General features: G+C 43.2%; 1 protein-coding gene across 1 annotated transcript in view; it reads left to right on the top strand.

The window, feature by feature from the left end:
• LOC134536616 (synaptic vesicular amine transporter-like) overlaps positions 1 to 16,977 on the top strand; it is a 238,077-nt gene extending 221,100 nt beyond the window's left edge. The window contains exons 9-10 of the mRNA XM_063376409.1: positions 11,467 to 11,585; positions 16,665 to 16,977. Of these exons, the coding sequence (XP_063232479.1) occupies positions 11,467 to 11,585; positions 16,665 to 16,772 (227 nt within the window). The 3' untranslated portion in view covers positions 16,773 to 16,977. The remainder of the gene's footprint in view (positions 1 to 11,466; positions 11,586 to 16,664) is intronic.
• Positions 16,978 to 21,802: the final 4,825 nt, after the last annotated feature.

Genomic DNA, 21,802 nt, shown 5'->3' with positions numbered 1-21,802 from the left:
GACACTGCTTGGCTTCAAAACACTGTACAGTTTTCTCAGATCTCTACGCTTTCCACTATTCAAAGTAAGAGGACCTGGGTAAAGTTTCTGCAAAATGAGTTCTGTTGGTAGTTTTCGTAGATTTCTTATCATGCACGATCTCCTTGGACCGGTATAACTGTCTCTTATTTCGAGGAAGTCATGTTCTTGTGTTATTCGAAACATCCTAGCAGGTTTCAGCTTCACTGCTGGCCGAGGGTTTTTCAAAAAGAATGGCCTAACTGCTTCCTCGATATTAAACAAGTCACTCTGGTCGACATTTACAACATTGAATGGGCTTAGCTTCGATCGGCATTATCGCAGGTTATCCCATTATTCTGGAGTTTGGATTGTAGCTTTTCTCTTCTTTTTTTCTATGATTGACAAATCCTGGTCATTCGGTAAATATGAGTGGCCTCGTATTGGAAATAGAAAGTTAATGGGTTGAAACATTTTCAAACAGTGTACCAACATGTATATGAAATGTACCATAACATAGTTTTTATTTTGTCCTGAACAACCATCTGATATTAACACAAGATCATTCAGGTCATTACCATTGCTGTACAAGTAATGGAAAAGCAGAGATGTAACGTTATTTTGACCTTTTTTCCCGATATACTCGTTGTATACATATACAGAAACATCATCATTACTGAGATCATGCACTCCAAAGACATAGTACCACAACTGTCGTGCAAAGAACACTGCATTGGTTTGAAGATTCGGAAGTGGTAGGTTTTGCATCAAGTCAAATGAAATTACTGTTACTTTACCTTCACAAGCCTTCCTCTTCCACTTCCTTTTTAGAGCATAGAATGCCTCTGCCTTTCGTAAGTGAAGTTCCTTTTGTATGTTAAGCTGTCGTTTTTCATCTTCACTGGAGCATACATTTAGTTTTTGAAGCAATTCATCACACATTGGGCACGTGTCTGAACGGGGTACACCAAATCGTATGTTAAATTTTGTTGTGAATATTGTCCAGTATACTTTGTGTGGAACAGCAATATGATAGGTGCCAATAAAAAATAATGCATGCATCTGTTTAACAGACAATGTTTCTGGCAAATATGTTGCATGTGGATTGTGACGAAGAGAGTAATGTGACTGCCTCGGTTTGAAGGATCTGATGTGGTCTTCAACAAGGCTAACAACTTGAGTAGGTGTCTGGTTGGGCCTGGAAACATGTTTACCTCGGCATTCTACAGGAGACATTCCTAAGTTCATCAGTGAAGACTGAAAATGTCTCAACCTGCCTCTTGATAACCCACGTATGCTCATGAAAGCATCTTGACACACCGGAATCTCTTCACAAGTGTCCTGTCCCTTTTTTAGTCTGAGCTTATAATAAACGATGCACCACGAGAAAACTTACTGCACACTGCTACTTCATCTTCATCATCTTCTTCGTCTGTGTTGGATCGTTGATGTGACTGCTTTGTTGCTGCCTTCCGAGATCTTCTCTGTTTAATTGTATCCATTTTCATAAGACCTGCTAGATGAGCATCTTGCAGTTCCTTGGATGGTATTGTGTAGAAAACCAGAAAAATGTCTTCTCTTTCATCTGCCCCTATTTTAGTGAAGCATTTGTATCTCTGGTACCTATTAAAAATAATGAAAGTATTAAATTAATATACTACTTGTGATTATATTTTTATTGAGAATGTGTACACAGGTCCAACTAGAATGAAAATAATATTTTACATTTTCAGTAAACACACTAACATAAATGAGACGTTACAAGTTGAAATTTCATTCTTTATTCCCAAACAACTTAACCAAAAGCACACAAATTATAGTTTGTGTTCAGTTGTATGCAGTAACGATGGGTATTTTTTTTTTAAAGATAGCGCTAACTTTACTGACAATGTACTACACCAATGAATTCTTACTTTCACTTACCACTAACATAATTTTCGTTCTCTTTTGCACAAACCCTCATAATCTGTAAATTATTTTTAAAGTTTACTAGCATTATTAATAGTGAGGTTAGCAGCAAGCTGCAGAACTTACCTACAGTCGTCTCCAACCTTCTCAGCCTTTATCCTTTTCCCTGCATGATTAATATGTTATTCGCCTTTTACTTTAGCAGATTTAATCAATTATTTTTTGTGTGGTTGCCTCTTACGCTTCTTAGACTTGATAACAACCCCACTTGCAACAGACTCTGACATGTTTATGAAAACATTACAATATTTTATGTTTACACAAGTTCGTTGCCAACTTTCCTGAAAAAATAGCCCATGTCACATGACAAGGGTTATTTTACCAGAAATTATTTTGACATGGGTTGTTTTTCCTATCACCCCTTCAATTGAAATCTAGAAATACTGTCCGACTATTTGATGTTGTTCCCTTCACTTAACATCGTGTACATGAGAAATAACCATCAGTTTACTTTGCAGGATCATCACACATAAAAGCTTCAATAGCAACCGGTACATGAACATTTTTTTACATCCAAGCCATTTTCTACAAGGCTACTGGCTTCGGTTACAAAGTCTTATAAAAAAAGACCAACGTCATGAGGTTTTTGTGGTCCATAATTAAGTCCTATTGGAAATACCTTACCTCTAAGAGCCGGTACAGACAATACTGAAAAAAGTATAGGATACAGCTGAGCCTGTGAATTTTTAAACAATGGCAATCCATCTATGTTTACAAGCAATTCAAATTTGTGAGGAACATATTTTAGTTTATGGATAATGGATTTGAGCTGTTTTTCCAAACCTATATGCATATAATGTCCTGGTGGAACATCGCTCTTTGTCAAGTCAAGAGAAAATTCTGAAATATTTAACTTAAGGATCTGTTAATGATTTGACACCGCAAATGAGCTCAGAATATGTTTTTTTATCGTATTGTAACACAATAAACCAGCTGTACTTATGAAAACCATGAAAAACAATTTCTCAAATCATGTCCTTTGTCCTTATGACTTATACAGTGCTAAACTTTTCATTCTAAATAATAATCAGCCATCTCAGTAACACTGAAATGTTCTCGTTTCATTATCTTGGGAGGGTTGATTTTTTTCTTGATGTCAGCCCATTCGTAAACAAGAAGATCCTTCTTATCGGGCCATATCCAGGACTTTTTGGTCTTGCTCATGCAGCCTATTGTAGGGCCTGACTCTTCTTCACTGGGCAGTTTTGTTATCAATCCAGGATAATACTTTCCTGAATATTTGACTATGACAAAGTCACCTTCTTCTAAACTACTTTTTAGAGATTCTGGTTCTGTTAGATGTTCTTTGCTAGGCCTTCTGGTAACATCATCTCCGAAATCTTCCAATTCACTTTCATAAAAGTTCGAGCCGTCATCAGAACGAATATCGTCGTGGAGATTGTAAGAACTGGAGTGTTCAGATTCAGTTTATGGTTTTCGATTAATATATGGGCGCCCTCTTTTCGGCTTATGAATAGATGTCTGTACTCCTCTCAATTCCATTTCATCTGCGCTCGATACACCAAACAATTTTGAACAGACACTTTTGCCAGCTGGTACATCTAGTTTCTTTTGTTTCTTACTAGGATTTTTTTTCGTCAACTCCTGCCTTCTTTCTTCAAGGTTTTGCAAGAAAGAGTCTCCTATCAGTTTCTTATGTCCTTTTGAGGCAAGCGCTCAAGAATTTTGGTTCTGTCAAGAGGTATGATACCTGTTTTTTTAACCCAGAAATTATGTTTTTCTTCTTCTCTACATACAAATAATCAACCAGCTGTTTTAGGAGTTTAGGAAACTGTTCCTTGGGCAAGTTTGTAATTGATTTGTTTCTTTCTTTCCACAAAGTCAATATATTACGCCACTCTCTCTTCATCGGACCGTAGTAGGTAACATCCAATGGTTGGGTTAGGTGAATGTAATTTGGGGGTAGGCACACAAACCTTATATGGTTTTCCTCACATGCTTTTAAAACTTCTATGTTGATATGAGAGGTTAAATTAACTCCCATCACAACCTTGTCTCCGGGAAGCTTCTTCAACCGAGGAAGCAGGGTTGAGAAAAACCAATCTTCGAACATCCCCATATCAAACCAACCACTTTTGGTTCTATTATATCTGCAACCTACAGGTTCACCTTCTGTCCATGATCTATTGCTTTTGCGAAACTTTGTTTAGAAATTCATCAAAATCTATTACGACTTTTTGTCCTTTCAGCATTTTACTAATTTCATCCCTGAAATATGGTGCTAGACCAAATGCGATATAATAAACTACCTTATCTCTCTGCAACTGAAGTTTCCTTGCTATGGTACTATACGGAAACATTGTTCGAAAAAGAAGTACATCACGCCCAGCTGCACGCAAAGATCTGTGTGTCATCACACACTGAATACACCACAATATTTCAACTTCCGTGACTTGATCATTTAGCATAAATGGTTGAATTACACTGGATGACTTTACCACAGACTGGTTCAAATACTGAGATCCATATGGCTGCTCTTTCTTCACAGATGTTTGTACATATGCTATTTCCTCACCAGCTGAATGCTCCGAGACTGAAGATGTCGATGGAAGTAACGACACAGCTTTAGTTTCACAAGGTACAGACTTTAAAAAAGCATTAACCTTCACCCAGTTTAAACTTTCAGCCCACTTCAAGTGTTTTTTTTTCCTTCCATGTTACTTGTAACAGCACGGCGGCCCATGTTGCTTAAAGAAAAATTAACATTACACCAATTGCACCTTGCTAAATTATTGTCTTTTGGAACTCTAGCGATCCATTTTAAGGTAGGATCGGCTAACCAATCCGACGTAAATAAAGTTTTTTTCCTACCTGCCATTATTTTTTTAAATCACTGGAGACGTAGAAATGAAACACAAAGGAAACGCCCACTATCAAGACTTTTTTATATTCTAGACAATTTTCTAAAACACAGGTCACGCTTTACCGTATTTTCTGATCACACAAATGACACAATCATCACTACACAGTACACTGCAGAAAAGTTTACGCCATGTTCGTCCTTTAGGCGGTGCCGTAGATATAATAAAATTTAAGGCTATGAATTTCTCTTGAATGATACACTTGCATAAGCCGAGGAAATACTATTACCGCAACATATAAAAGTAAACAACGTAACACAAACACAGCACAAAGTGGCGAACGGACAAAGACAAATGAGCAGTGAACCCAGTGTTGCCAGGTCCGCCCGCGCGTTCATATCTCGCATTCTCATTATGTAACTACATTCGCCTCCAAAACGGCTTGAAACACTACAGTAGACTAACTAAAAATCATTAAAAAAAAACTTTATAGAATTTAACAAACAGCAGACAAGATAAACCACCAGCTGAGTGGCTTTTATCACAGTGGGAACTAAAACATCACACCACATCCACAAATGAAACCACTGGTCTGGCAACACTGGCAGTGGATGCTTGGAAGTAAATCGTAGTACGTGCCAGAAAAAACCATTTATTTGGGACGAAACACTGGTACGCCGTGGCACCTTTACACAACAAAATTATCTTGGTAAAAATAAATATGGAACATAAAACTGGTGTTATCTTTAAAAGATTTGTGCAATGGGAGTGCATGACTTGATGTAAGTTTTTGGACATACGCCATTGCTAAACTTACATCAAGTCATGCACTCCCATTGCACAAATCTTTTAAAGATAACATCAATGCCCGGTATGGACCCGGTATGCATATTTCTCTGAGGAAGTTGGAAAAGAAATTAATTGATTTATCACAATGTTCGAATAACTTGACTTTTCTCTGTAAATGTCGCAGTAAGGGAGTCATTCCTAGAGGACTCACAATCAAATCCCCGGTCAACAGCAAACAGGCTCAACAAATAACCCGGAAAGCCAGCCAAAAGCTTCTGAGTGAAAGAATTGCCGCATATCACTGCCAAAAATCACATTTGAACAATGAAATTTCGGCACTACAGCTTGAAATTCAGTCTACCCTCAATACTAAAGATTTCAATCGCATCTATCAGTCCATCACGAATCTGGTCCAAAAGAGGTCTCTACAGTGCAAAGAGAAGCAAAAAGATAAATTAGCCAAACTGACGAGTAAGATGAATACAAAAACACATCCCACAACACAGAGCATCAACACTGTCGTTAATTCATCTTCAAGAAAGCTGTCCAATAGCGAGGAAAATGTTTTACAAAAAGGCCTCAATTTCAGCATTGCTCCACGACACATTCCTGCACTTGACATAGTTTCATCTGTTGAGAGTGCAATATACAAACTTCCTGCCGCCAAACAAGATGAATTTCGTTGGAATGTGCGTACAGCAATCACTTCAGCTGGTCCACCTAAACCGAATCTGCCGCCTGATGAACTAAAGGCCATCAAAACTCTGAAATCCGACCATACCATTGTAATCCTCCCAGCCGATAAGGGTCGTGCTACAGTCATACTTGACAAACCAGATTATGAGCAAAAAATTACTGATTTGATCACCACAGATCAATATACAAAACTGGTAAAAGACCCCACAGCCAGCATTGAAAGAAAAGTGTACCAAACTCTAAAAAAACATCAGAATCACATCCCAGAAAAAACTAGATCAGAACTGACACCACACAGCAGTAAAGCACCCCACATTTACGGTCTTCCAAAGATTCATAAACCCGACATGCCTCTGCGCCCGATCATCAGTTGTTGTAATTCCCCATGCCAGAAACTATCAAAATATCTCCTGAAAATTGTTGAGCCACTAGCAGGACAGACAGATACATTTGTCAAAGATTCTAATCATTTTATTTCTATAGTCAAAACACTGAAAATAGAAAACAATGATACCCTGGTGAGTTTTGATGTCCAAAGCCTCTTCACTAATGTGCCAGTAGCCGAAACACTCAGCATTGTCAAGGCGAAATTGGAAGCTGATCCAACCCTAAAGGACAGAACTATAATACCAATCCCATCCATCATGGAAATGATTACCCTCTGTGTCACCACAACATATTTCCAGTTCAAGGATATTTTCTACAAACAGACCGATGGCATGGCAATGGGCTCTTCTCTTTCACCATTTATGGCCAATATATTTATGGAAAACTTTGAGCAAGAAGCACTTAGCAAAAGTAATAGCCCTCCAAAAATCTGGCTCCGTTATGTGGATGATACCTTCACTGTCTGGCAACATGGACCTGAAACTTTGGAGGAATTTGTGAACTACCTCAACTCTCTGAGGCCATCAATAAAATTCACATATGAAAAAGAAACCAAAGGTAGCATTCCTTTCCTGGATGTACTAGTCAGCAGAAAAAACAACAGCCTGGAAACAAAAGTATACAGGAAACCTACGCACACAGGCCAATACCTTAATTTTGCATCCAACCATCCCAAAACAACAAAAACTGGCATAATTCACACACTAACCAACCGAGCTGAGATTATTTGTTCTGATGAGAAATCTATTGCGGCTGAACACAATCATATAAAAAAAGAACTCATAGCCAATGGTTACCCTGTCAACACCATCAAACAGCATTTGAAATCCAACAAAACACTCAAATCCACAGAAACTGAGAAACCTGCAGGAACCCTAGTTATTCCATATGTTCAAGGGCTTTCAGAAAAAATAAGACGCCTAGGAAATAAATATGGACTTCAAACAGCATTCCGTTCTAAAACTACTATTAAAAGTATTGTTACCAAGGTGAAACCAGCCACAGAAAAATTACAAACTCACAACTGTGTGTATCAAATCCCCTGTGAATGTGGCCACATGTACATAGGTGAAACTGGCAGAGCTCTATCCACCCGAATCAAAGAACACAAAAACAACTGCAAGAAGGGTGAAACCCTAAAATCCAGACTTGCTGAACATACATGGGAAAATAGCCACAAAATTCTCTGGGAAGACTCCACACCACTCATACAGGAATCCGATAAAATAAAGAGGAAAATCAAAGAATCAGCCTTCATTATTAGCAATAAAAATATTTTCAGCCAGCAGAGCATTGAATTAAAAAATATGTGGATCCCTTTGATAAAGAGAGAAACATCCCTGCAGCACAAAACAATAGCCAATACTCAACCCACCATAACCAATCCGCTTTAACTACATGGTGCACAGCCAATGGGGAGACAGCTCGTCTGTCATTGGCTGAGCAAGATGTAGCCCTTTCTCTGATAAATACCCTCATTTTCCAGCCCCTTCTCAGTCGCACCTGTGTTTCCGTACCATGTGCGTCTCTGCCTGAGGACGGGAGCAGATAGCAGTTCCCGAAACGTCGCTTGTTTCTGTTTAGGTAAAACTATTGTATTTGTTTGTTTTTTCGTTTTGTCATGTTTTTTGTCTCGCTTCAACTGTTGTGCTGAATTATTTTGGGTTTCAATATTTTTGTGTTGTCATCATTTGTGGGGATTTTTTCGTTCTCTTAGTACATTTTTCTTTGTTTTTTCTTTGTTTGCTGACCATATTCCTGTTTCGGAATATTTTGTGGTGTTCATATCCTTGTTGACAACAGCAATTGTTTGCTTAATTTTGTGTGTTTTTTGTATCTTTTTTTGAGTATTTTTATTTTTATTTATTTATTTTATTTATTAGTTTTTCTTCAACAGAAAAAGTTCTTAGCAATGGCGTATGTCCAAAAACTTACATCAAGTCATAAAACTGGTATGTATACCAAGAAATTGGTACGCGTTACTACACCACTGCAGAAATGGAGAAACGTCTGTTTAGTAAGTTATGGATTTACATTTTTTAATATTATTCCCTGACTTTTCCAGGCATCACAAAAATCACAAAAATTTCCTGACTTTTCCCGGTTGCTAGCCACCCTGAGAAAGCTACTAGACTCTCTCTCTTTGGCCGAAGGTAACTTGCTATAGTTCTAAAATAAACCCTTTATCTCCTTGAATCTCTGGGCTCAGAGAACCTCAATTTAATAGTCGTTTTCAAATATTACTTGGTAGTATTTTATACAAATTAATTAATAACTTCAACGACATAGAAAAACAGCAAATTATACTTAAAATATTGTGTAATTTGTTTACTTAAATAATAAACTTTAATCAGGCTTTGTTTAATAGGAAATATGTAACTATTTATATTTCTTATCACAATTCTATGTAATATGGTATCCGCTTAGTAACTTATAATGTAAACTTACTGGTTTTCTTTTCTCTTTTAATTACCATAATCTGCCTCCAATTTGTATAACATATTTACTAAATTCTCTTGCAAAAAATTGTTTATAATTTCGTCGAGTTTTCTTTTGTTGTATTTCATATTATCTTTTGATATTTTAATCTATTTGCATGTTCTTATGTTGTATAGTTTTATATTGTATTGTCCTTTGTGTTTGTCTTGTATGCTGTGGTACCTGCAGGTATGGGGTGCCTGCTAATGTCAATTTGGCTATTTGCTGGTAGTGTTCACCTGTTTGATTTATTTCGTTGCAGGTGATGCCTACCCACACACTTACATGGGTCTGGCACTTGCATGTCTGTAGGGACTACAATATCCTTTGTACCTTTTTCTGTGTCGTGCCCACCTGAAAAGTTTACAATCTGTTGGTGGACGTATTACAAATTGAAATAAATAACTCATTATTTTTTTCCGAAATCGTTGCATGTAATGCTCACGTTGACATCACACCAAACTGTACTGGGTCCAGATCGTCATCCTCATTGTGGTCACACAATTTTATTTTCATCTTATCTTCCTCATTTGAAGACGATGATGATTCCAGCATAAGACCTTTTTTTGCGTGTCTTCATGACCTGTCCTAATTGTTTGCTGGATGATTTTCTCTTCATCTCATCTGTAGCAGTAGATCTACTTTTAAACAATTTCTTCTAACTGATTTCGTCAAAGTAAGTCTTCATTGGATTGGAAGTGGTGATCTCAGAGTACTGCTTTCTTAAGGGCCTTTTTCCAACTGATATTCATGAGCATGGCTTAGGAATTGGAGAAAAATTTTCAAATAGGCATATAGTGTTGTGCAACAAAAGACTAACACTTCATCTTCTCCTACAGATAGTCTGTTTTAGACCTCACCTCTTCCAGAAGGTCAAAAAATTTAATGACACTTACTTTATTGAATCGTTGTGTTCGAGCAAGAGAGGTTGCTTCTGGGCTTCTCAATATCAGTCTGAATGACATATTCTAAAAGCGTCCATTCTTTTCCAACCATTTGAATATCTTTGTTGAAATTGTGTTTTATATTATTGCATTCAGCTAAATTATAGGCAAGTCTCCTTACATCCTGCAAAGGTAATCCCTACAATCGCCTTTCCATGTCCAAAATGTGTTGCACCAATTCTTCTTCTTGCTCAGGACTAAAAATTTGACGGCGAGACCCTAATACTTTTATGATTCAACAGCTTCTTTGTTTATTCCTTTTACATGTCATTTGAGTGTTTATCGAGAAACGTTGAATTCTTTGCTAGCCTTAAGAAAGCACATTTCTTCATTTCTTACAGCTCCTATAGATTTTTCCATCGCAACCGGTCCCACATCTGCTGCTGCGACGTCCGTTTACATGTATTTGGCATATCCGAAACAATACAAAATATTATTTATATTTACGGGAAAATTTAGCACTAAGATGGGTGAAGTGGCCTGCTAGGTTGTTTAAACTACCTACAGACAAGACCACTTTACCTGCAACTGAAAGCAACGAAAAAAAGACTTAATGTCAAATGAGGTTATATTGTTCTCCTTTGCCATGAAATAAACAGTTCATTAGAGGGATTAACTGATAAAATAATAGTTTTTTATTAAGATTGAACACATTAAATTATTACAATGTTTAAACGACTTAGATTAGAGACCACAAAAACCACCCTTTTTTGTCATAAAATATATGTGTGTTTACTGGAGCAATATGGTGTAGGCCAAAGAATAATTTCCATAAGCCACTGATAGATGGCGCTACTTGGTTGATTCTTAAAAAGAAGGTGGCCACTTTACCCGTTTGGGAAACTTAACTGAACCTTCCCCTACTGTGTCATTTAATATTTAAGTTCAATTAACTTGCTAAAAATTGAGTCCAGAAATGAGATGAAACTACATAAAAAATATTTATCGTCGATGAAAAAACCACACAGCCAAAACCGCACCAGACGCTAACACACCATTTTTATAACTCCTTCCATCAGATCTCTCACCTATTCACTTCACTCCAGAAAATGCATCTCATTCGATTATATGGGTGGCGATTTCCCTCAGGAAGCGGATTTCCCTCACTCTTCTTTTCCCTGCATATTTTATATTCATTAAATTCAAATTATAATTTTTTGTTTTGAGTGATTTTCAGAACCTAAAAAAAAATCAGTGATACTATTTGTACTGGATTATTGTAATAAACTGGTGATTAAATGGAAAAAAATATTTTATTTAAAATGGAATTATTTTGAATGGAATGGATTGGATGTGAATATTCGATAACAATGTCAGTTAAAAGCTAAAATTAAGGATCTGTTAGAATACGAATGATTCTGTTCATGTTGGCTGCACTGCCGCAGGTCCGCTGGCGGGCGGCGAGCTGGTGCGTGCCCTGGGGTTCCCGTGGCTGATGCGCGGCCTGGGAGCTGTCACGGTGCTGTACTGCCCGCTGCTGGCCGCTGTGGGGCGCCGCCCTCAGGTCAGTGGAGGGGCGGGCAGGGCTCACACCAGCCCGGGCAGTAGGCTGATGCGCGGCCTGGGAGCTGTCACGGTGCTGTACTGCCCGCTGCTGGCCGCTGTGGGGCGCCGCCCTCAGGTCAGTGGAGGGGCGGGCAGGGCTCACACCAGCCCGGACAGTAGGCTGATGCGCGGCCTGGGAGCTGTCACGGTGCTGTACTGCCCGCTGCTGGCCGCTGTGGGGCGCCGCCCTCAGGTCAGTGGAGGGGCGGGCAGGGCTCACACCAGCCCGGACAGTAGGCTGATGCGCGGCCTGGGAGCTGTCACGGTGCTGTACTGCCCGCTGCTGGCCGCTGTGGGGCGCCGCCCTCAGGTCAGTGGAGGGGCGGGCAGGGCTCACACCAGCCCGGACAGTAGGCTGATGCGCGGCCTGGGAGCTGTCACGGTGCTGTACTGCCCGCTGCTGGCCGCTGTGGGGCGCCGCCCTCAGGTCAGTGGAGGGGCGGGCAGGGCTCACACCAGCCCGGACAGTGGGCTGATGCGCGGCCTGGGAGCTGTCACGGTGCTGTACTGCCCGCTGCTGGCCGCTGTGGGGCGCCGCCCTCAGGTCAGTGGAGGGGCGGGCAGGGCTCACACCAGCCCGGACAGTAGGTTGATGCGCGGCCTGGGAGCTGTCACGGTGCTGTACTGCCCGCTGCTGGCCGCTGTGGGGCGCCGCCCTCAGGTCAGTGGAGGGGCGGGCAGGGCTCACACCAGCCCGGACAGTAGGTTGATGCGCGGCCTGGGAGCTGTCACGGTGCTGTACTGCCCGCTGCTGGCCGCTGTGGGGCGCCGCCCTCAGGTCAGTGGAGGGGCGGGCAGGGCTCACACCAGCCCGGACAGTAGGTTGATGCGCGGCCTGGGAGCTGTCACGGTGCTGTACTGCCCGCTGCTGGCCGCTGTGGGGCGCCGCCCTCAGGTCAGTGGAGGGGCGGGCAGGGCTCACACCAGCCCGGACAGTAGGTTGATGCGCGGCCTGGGAGCTGTCACGGTGCTGTACTGCCCGCTGTGGGGCGCCGCCCTCAGGTCAGTGGAGGGGCGGGCAGGGCTCACACCAGCCCGGACAGTAGGTTGATGCGCGGCCTGGGAGCTGTCACGGTGCTGTACTGCCCGCTGCTGGCCGCTGTGGGGCGCCGCCCTCAGGTCAGTGGAGGGGCGGGCAGGGCTCACCCCAGCCCGGACAGTAGGCTGATGCGCGGCCTGGGAGCTGTCACGGTGCTGTACTGCCCGCTGCTGGCCGCTGTGGGGCGCCCCCCCCAGTTCAGTGGAGGGGCGGGCAGGGCTCACACCAGCCCGGACAGTAGGCTGATGCGCGGCCTGGGAGCTGTCACGGTGCTGTACTGCCCGCTGCTGGCCGCTGTGGGGCGCCGCCCTCAGGTCAGTGGAGGGGCGGGCAGGGCTCACACCAGCCCGGACAGTAGGCTGATGCGCGGCCTGGGAGCTGTCACGGTGCTGTACTGCCCGCTGCTGGCCGCTGTGGGGCGCCGCCCTCAGGTCAGTGGAGGGGCGGGCAGGGCTCACACCAGCCCGGACAGTAGGCTGATGCGCGGCCTGGGAGCTGTCACGGTGCTGTACTGCCCGCTGCTGGCCGCTGTGGGGCGCCGCCCCCAGGTCAGTGGAGGGGCGGGCAGGGCTCACACCAGCCCGGACAGTAGGCTGATGCGCGGCCTGGGAGCTGTCACGGTGCTGTACTGCCCGCTGCTGGCCGCTGTGGGGCGCCGCCCTCAGGTCAGTGGAGGGGCGGGCAGGGCTCACACCAGCCCGGACAGTAGGCTGATGCGCGGCCTGGGAGCTGTCACGGTGCTGTACTGCCCGCTGCTGGCCGCTGTGGGGCGCCGCCCCCAGGTCAGTGGAGGGGCGGGCAGGGCTCACACCAGCCCGGACAGTAGGCTGATGCGCGGCCTGGGAGCTGTCACGGTGCTGTACTGCCCGCTGCTGGCCGCTGTGGGGCGCCGCCCTCAGGTCAGTGGAGGGGCGGGCAGGGCTCACACCAGCCCGGACAGTAGGCTGATGCGCGGCCTGGGAGCTGTCACGGTGCTGTACTGCCCGCTGCTGGCCGCTGTGGGGCGCCGCCCTCAGGTCAGTGGAGGGGCGGGCAGGGCTCACACCAGCCCGGACAGTAGGCTGATGCGCGGCCTGGGAGCTGTCACGGTGCTGTACTGCCCGCTGCTGGCCGCTGTGGGGCGCCGCCCCCAGGTCAGTGGAGGGGCGGGCAGGGCTCACACCAGCCCGGACAGTAGGCTGATGCGCGGCCTGGGAGCTGTCACGGTGCTGTATTGCCCGCGGCTGGCCGCTGTGGGGCGCCGCCCTCAGTTCAGTGGAGGGGCGGGCAGGGCTCACACCAGCCCGGGCAGTAGGTTGATGCGCGGCCTGGGAGCTGTCACGGTGCTGTACTGCCCGCTGCTGGCCGCTGTGGGGCGCCGCCCTCAGGTCAGTGGAGGGGCGGGCAGGGCTCACACCAGCCCGGGCAGTAGGCTGATGCGCGGCCTGGGAGCTGTCACGGTGCTGTACTGCCCGCTGCTGGCCGCTGTGGGGCGCCGCCCTCAGGTCAGTGGAGGGGCGGGCAGGGCTCACACCAGCCCGGGCAGTAGGCTGATGCGCGGCCTGGGAGCTGTCACGGTGCTGTACTGCCCGCTGCTGGCCGCTGTGGGGCGCCGCCCTCAGGTCAGTGGAGGGGCGGGCAGGGCTCACACCAGCCCGGACAGTACTGCGCCGTTGTGCTGGTTTGTAGGTAGAGTTGTAACAAGTAATAATTAACTATTACAGTTGTTACCATCTTGCTATTTAAGGAATATGCAGATGTAATGTACCGTACCTTGGCCCCTAGACCCCAAAACTATTGCCAACTCAATCATTCATATATATAATTTTTCTCATATTACTTATAAGTTAATACATAAAATTAAAATAACAAAAATTTGCAAATTTTATTTTTACCTTCTAAGAGTAATACCAATATATAGTTAGTATCACAATAACTAGACAAGGAACTATGACTTCAACATGCTATGCCATAAGATGTGGATGTAATACTGCAAGCCATGGACATTTTTGATCCGCTGATACCAATGGAGTGAGTACCTAATGTTACGGAAATTGTATGCTGTGAAGTTGTTAGTGTCACTTTCTATCTTTAAATCTCCAACCTGCAACACCCGAAATATTGCGGTAATGGTACATACTTGACCTAGCTTGGAAATGTTTAATAAGTGAAAATTAAAAATATCTTTAATAAGTCACTTCCATAAAATACAGCTTATTGAACCAGTTTCCACAATGGCAGGTAGTATAGAGTGATATCTAGCAGCAGACTTTCAATTAAGATGGTCGAGAGTAACGTGACACATTACCAGATCCGCTTTAAAATTTAAATTTAGTGCCCTTTGGCATTCACCACTGGAATTAACGATTGCATGCTCTACCACCAATGGTTGGAACTAAAGATGGTGCCCTCTAGAAGACATAACTTAAATTATTCAAGTATTACTGCAAAGGCATATCATATTTTGGTATTTTAAAGCATATATTCGTTGTTTATTTCATTAATTATTAATTAAATCTTAGCTTGTTGGCTAAGATCTCCACTTTCTAACCTAGAGATGGACCTTTAAAATGATCGTTCGATCCCAAGGTACTGTACTCAGGGTTTTTGTACCAAATAAATATAATCGATCACACCTACCTGCAATTATCTGTATCAACAGTGACATCACCCAAGATGTCTACCGACTGCAGATGATACTAGCATGACCAAGCAGTGATTACGAAAGGATACAGATGGAGCATTAGTCATCAGACATGTTGCCTTCCCCCCCCCCCCCATTTTTTTCTGATTTTACATACCAATATGGCGGACGTTGGTTTATATTTGTGTTGGCTAGTCTAGCCTACTTTTATTAACGACTATGGTTACACTGTTCGGAAGAAAATTATATAAAAATATCACTGGTTAATATGTTTACATAAAATTGTTACGAACGTGAACAAGGCCGTGTCACGCGCAGGTGCAGAGCTAGCTGGGCTGATATCACATGCCTTTGTAACATGAGATGTGCCGTGCGAACCTGGGTCGTCGCTTCCGCTCCCCGTGCGGCGCTGTTAGTTTGACATCCGAAACCTGTCAGCTGCGGAGTTACGCGAGCCGCCGACACGTGTTTCGAGAGATTTCTGCCTTCGGGTCGGCTCGGAATGACGCGACTGGCCCCAGCCGCGCGCGGGAGTTCTGGAAGGTGTCTCGGCGGATATAAAAGCCGGGGGACGCCGGCCTCAGAGTTCAGAGAGAGAGTTCGGTCGGGAGTTTTCCCGCGGCGGGGTTTCCGGGCGAAAGAACTGCGAAGTCCCTGGACGAAGGTTCCATGGCGAAGAGTTCAGTTCCGGGTGATAGTGTCGCGGGCGCGGCGGAGTCCCGAGCGAAGTTCCGAGCTAGGCGTCGAGTGGGATCTCGGCGAAGGGAGCTGCGACGGCGGCAGCGGAGTGTGGCGACGGAGTCCTGCGACAGAAATCCGCGAGGGGTGCTGAGGCGAGAGTTGTGCCAGAGCTGCGGCCCAGCGAGGTGTGCGGTGTGTGAAAACGAGTGACTAGGGAAGCAACATTTTTTTAAGTGTAATTGATTATTTTCCATTTTATAAGATTAATTGTAAGTGACATAAGTAGTGGCCATCAATAAAACTCTGTAGTGTAATAAAATCATTAATTGGGCTATTATTTACGAACCCCCAGTAAAATCGTAACAATATATTGAGTCCAAAACGAATCTTCATAATACAAAGGTAATGATATGAGTTGTTGAAATTTTTCTCCAATCAAACCTCCAATACAGGTACAAATGATACATTTGTAAATGGCCGCCATATTGGTACGTGCAGTACACTGAAACCTCCTCCCCTTCTGACTTAAGCCTCATCGTCTAGAATCGGACCTTGTGCTCTATCTGTATATTTACCTAATCTCTGTGTCCCAAGACGTGAAGGGAGGGGTGTTCTGACTGGATCATTTAGTGTCGAGTACAGAATGAGCCAGAACTCCCGTGCTCCCCCTACTAAAGCTGCGTGCTTGCCCGCAGGGTGCCCTGCTGGGCGACGCCAGCGCTGTAAACTACCAGACGGCGGAGGACGGCGACAGCGGTGGGACGGCGTACAGGCGCTTCCTGGGCTCCGACACCAGCAACTAGCGCCGCTCGCGGCCAGCCTCGCAACTGTGCACACGAGCCGTCGCATGCTGCAAATAAAGCTGTGTCCATTGGCTCTGCTTGGTCTTTTCATTTCCTACTATAACCTGAACTGCGCTTATTTCCCTTTCTTTATTGGCATTGTTCCGAGAATGAGGTGTTGGAAGAATCTCGATGGGTATGAGTCATTGAAAAATCTCAATCAACATTCCCGGGCCAGGATTTTACCTCAGGTATTTCGGTCCGTTGATTTATTTACAAGTAAATCGGAAAACATTAACCATCTAAGTTTTTTTCGTGACCTATCTGAGAAACTGTTTGATAATGGCTTCGTCGATGAACCTATTTCAAAAGTTGCCCTAATCAAACACAATTAAACTTATGAACATATGTGAAACCACGATAGAAGGCATTAATTCCCATTACCCTCACAAAACCTTCAATTATACACGACGAAGCCACATAAAAAATAATTCATAATACCAATATTACTTTTAAATTAAATATCAAAAGGAGTGTACGCAGAATTTTATGACCGGGGGGGGGGGGGGGGGCTGAACCATTTTGCCTACCTGGTTGCTTTCAAATTTTTCCTTTTTTTTCTGGTTGGTGGTAATAATACACCCCAATATATCGATATTTTATATTACTATTAACTAGTCAAACAATCGACTTCTGCAAGATTTTATGAGCTGAATATACAATTTTTTCTCCAGTGACATTTAGGTAAATATGTGTCTCCATACCAATTTTAAAGTAAATAAATAAAACAGCGCCAGTGAAGCTGCTAGCTTCCGAACAAAGATGGCGGCTGCCATGTCATATATCAGAAATCCGAGTTGATGCCAATGTCACCGAGAAAGACACCTTCGTAGCCCCTCCCTCCCCTGATAGGCTTGTTAGCAGCTGCTGGAAAGTGAGGTCTCAATGGAGGTGCTACTTCTACAATTGGAGAATTGGGAGATATAATAGGAACATTTACTGGGAAAAGGGATAATTTAGAGAGAAGGAAAATAATGGGAATTTCGGGGGAATTTGAAGGCAGAAAAATGTGACGTTCTTGCACATAACCCTTTCTCTGGTTACTCCTCAACCGAATGCCTACGCTGGAATCACCTATATTATACTACTATCCACCCAAGAATTCATATATCGATGCTTGGTCAGCATGTTGCTGAACATATGCTAAAAACCAGTTGCAACTAGTCTAGTACAACAATTAACACTTAAGTATATAGAATCAACTAAGTGCTAATTCAGTATGTCAATAACCAAGTGCTGCAACGATTTATTTTATTAAACACATTTCCTGCTCCAAGGCTCCAAAAACAATCGTTAAACGTTTGCCATACTATACCAGCAGCTGATTCCTTATACCCAGTTTTACTTTTTAATTGCGACCTCAAACAAACACTCTACAATGCTTACAGTTGATACTATTAAATTTTCAATTAAGATGGTCAAGAGTGACACACTTTACCAGATCCATTTTGAAATTTAAATGTGGTGCCCTCTGGCAGTCACCACTGGAATTAACGATTGCGTGCTCTACCAGCAATGGTTGGAACTAAAGATGGCATCCCCTTAAGACACATACAACTTCAAGTATTACTGCAAAGGCACAGCGTATTTTGTAATTGTTCATTTAATTTTACCTTGATGGCTAAGATCTCCAATTTCTAACCTAGAGATGGAACTTTCCAACACTTGATAAATTAACAAGACATAGAATATCTACCAACATGCAAAAATCCTTATGTTAGGGTGCTAAATGATCGTCACTAGTGATATAAGAAATGATTTTGCACAGGAAAATATAAAATAAAGCATCATAATTGTTTTGGGCATACAATTAGATTATAAGTTCAGCCAAGATTTTATGGTTTTTTTTTACTCTAATTTGGTTTTTAAAACATTAGATTTAAGTTTTTTAAATTTTATTAAAGACGTTTTTTACTACTTTCTCCGCCAAAATAGAGGAAAAATTGATTATGCTGAATTTTTATGATAAAATAATTTGTAACAAATAGGTCTACAACAGAGTAAAATAGACTAGTCGACCCGTGCTGGATTCCGCAGTGCTCACCAAATCGTTTCGGGTGGCATTCCATTCTTTAAAAATTTGGGAGGAATGACATTATGAAGAATTGAAAAAAAAAAGTAAACGGGCATTGGTACAAAAGAAGACATGTAATTTAACACATCAGTACAAATAGCTGTTACACATTTTTTTTACAGAAGTATTATATTCAAACATACCAATAATATACGCGTGATGTCGATCAGAGCTACGCCCTCTCTAAGCCCAATATGCCTCATGCCACTTCCGACCCCCTCTCCATCAAACCTCCCGCCAACAAGTGTGTGTGTGTGCGTGTGTTCGGTCGCCCGGCGCGAACCCTTTCAGTGTCCACCCTAACTGGAGCAGTGAAGACTGCATCTTTTTTAAAAAATGTAGTAATACTTAAATATCTGTAATATGTAATCCTTAAATCTAAACTAACATGTAATTTTTAAAAGGTTTAAATAATTATGTTTATTAATTGTCTTGTAACGTGTGTACCTGCGTACACTTGCAAAGTATTGTACCCCTGACTTTTCACGGCATACCACCTGCAACACAGTGAGCTGGGCAGGCTTCCCCCGAATAGACGAGACTATTCTTCTTCCAGCTCGTCTGTGAAACCTGCAAGTATAAAAGGGCATGCGCCCAGACTATCGATAAGTAGAACAACTGGGACATCCAGCCAGCAGGCTGCCTCGCTGCTCCGACACCGCTCGCCGGCCTACACCGTCAACCGCCGCGGAGTTGCAGCCGCCCGAGGACCGAGAAGACATCGACTGGGTGAGACCTCTCCGAGTTGTAACCCAGGATATAGACAGTTCAAGTGGAAGCGTCGCTGGAGTCAGCATAAAATCTTTCAGAACGAACATTAACAAAAAACGACGGTTCAGCCACAAGGGCAAAGAGGGCGGGCATTAGAAAACTCCGTGGGGGCCGAGCGAGCGGAAGTATTGACAAAATCACGACACTATCAGGACACTATAGCGACCAGATCGCTACACAATTTGGACTCTAACTCTACCGCCGGTAACGAAGAATCGTAGCCGCAAGAAACAGTGAACTTACGCGTTACTACGGGAATGCGGAGAGAGCTTCACATGGTACTGGGGGAAGAGTAACATAAAACCTACCAATAAACATTGACAGCGTTACACGACTAGTTCCGTGTATATAACTGTAACCTCTGGTGTTAACTATCTGTATTTATGTTACGTGTAACATTGAGAATATTGAGATTAGATATGTTCCTTGTAACTTTGTAAATGGTATAGCCTTAGTAGTTGAAATTGACGGCGTTTTGATCGTTAGCTGTGACGAGCGCACGGCTCGCCACCATTAAGGGTTTTGTTTTGTTTTAATTGTTCAGGAATCGAGCACGTAGCGTTAATTCGTACGTTTCCTGTTCTTGAGCGAACTTGCATCAGCAGTTCGTCTTCACGAGAACCCGACTTGTTTAAGTGTTATGTCAGTTTGAGAATCAATGCAATTCCTTTTGGTGTTATTAAGTTTGTCAATAAATTGTTATTGGATCGAATTTAACTTAGCAACTAATTTCATAACCACCCGCAAACGTCCCTTTTTCCTCCTTGTTAGGGTTATCCCATGTCCTTAGTAAACCCCGCGAAAGTCTGTCATATCAATTTACTAACGGTAAGTTCAGCTTTTCCTGCGGCCATGACTTCTAGGGCCTGGGGCAGTCTCTTCCGTTCGCCGTGCGGGGTAGGGCGCATCTCAGCACCTCTTCGACGTCAACCTTTGCTCGTAACCGATCCGTTATCATCCGCAGTCGTAATATTTTTTTAACCTTTTTTTAATCAACCTTCCGGGCCTACCCCAGCGGCAGACTGTGTAACTTAATTAATTAAATCTCCCCAGAGCGTTTTGGATTAATCGGCGCACTTGTAATTTCGGGGCCAGGCCACACAGTGTTCTGGTCAGCATGAAAGCTGGACTATGTGCTGTTTTTTTGTATGTGTTGTCAGGGTACATATCGGCGCCAATAAAACTCAACATTCACCCGACTCGTTGCACTTAATTCGCGACCACAAGTTTTCCAGCACAGAGACGGAGGTGTGTGGGCAGTGGCGGATCCAGAGGTTCACTTCGGAGGGGGCACTCTAGTATTTCAGAGTAGCTAAAGAAAATATGCAATAAAATTACTTAATTTGTATTTAATCTACTAACACTACACATAACATCCAACCTTCAGATTTTATAATTCTACAAGAAATTCATTATATTAAAATGTTTTATTGGTTTCAGTTTCAATAACACAAGTCATTCTCAAAATTTACTTCTTTTTAATTTCACAGAATATGTACATTTCCACATTTTAATGCACATTACACAGTCTAATATGTACATATTAGCCTACTAACATTGTAAGTCACCGAGTCACTACTAGTCACATAAATATAAGTACAAAAACAATTGTATTGAATACTGATTGGGATTCTATTGGGCGACCATCCTAGGAAAATACATGCCCATTACAAAATAAAATCCAGGGTGATCCTTCGTTTACCCTCTTTAGAGAAACGTTCTAGAACTTTTTCAACATCAACATTTATATCACGGTGAAAAAATAACAGACACAAGCCATTGAACCTGACACAAGCCATTGAACCTCTCCTCTGTCATTCGCGTTCGTAGCCATGATTTAACAAGTTGTAGGCTGCTGACAGATCTCTCTGCACTTGCAACACTGATAGGCAAAGTGAGAAGTATTTCCAAGAAGCGTCGAATAGTTGGAAATAAATCAATGTCGCAAGAGTCAATCACATCAATCACAGTTTCTGGAAATGGGTGACCCTGTTTGCTCTCTCTCTCTCTCTCTCTCTCTCTCTCTCTCTCTCTCTCTCTCTCTCTCTCTCTCTTCCACTTTTCCTTCAAAATACACATTTCACCATCTAGAACAGTAGCAACAGTTCTGCCATCTCGGACACCTTCTTGAAGAAGAGGGCTGTAA

The sequence above is a fragment of the Bacillus rossius genome, chromosome 11 (genome assembly GCF_032445375.1).
Source record: "Bacillus rossius redtenbacheri isolate Brsri chromosome 11, Brsri_v3, whole genome shotgun sequence".
NCBI lineage: Eukaryota > Metazoa > Arthropoda > Insecta > Phasmatodea > Bacillidae > Bacillus > Bacillus rossius.
The sequence above is the reverse complement of the archived record's forward strand: the minus strand, read 5'-3'. Positions and strand labels throughout refer to the sequence as shown.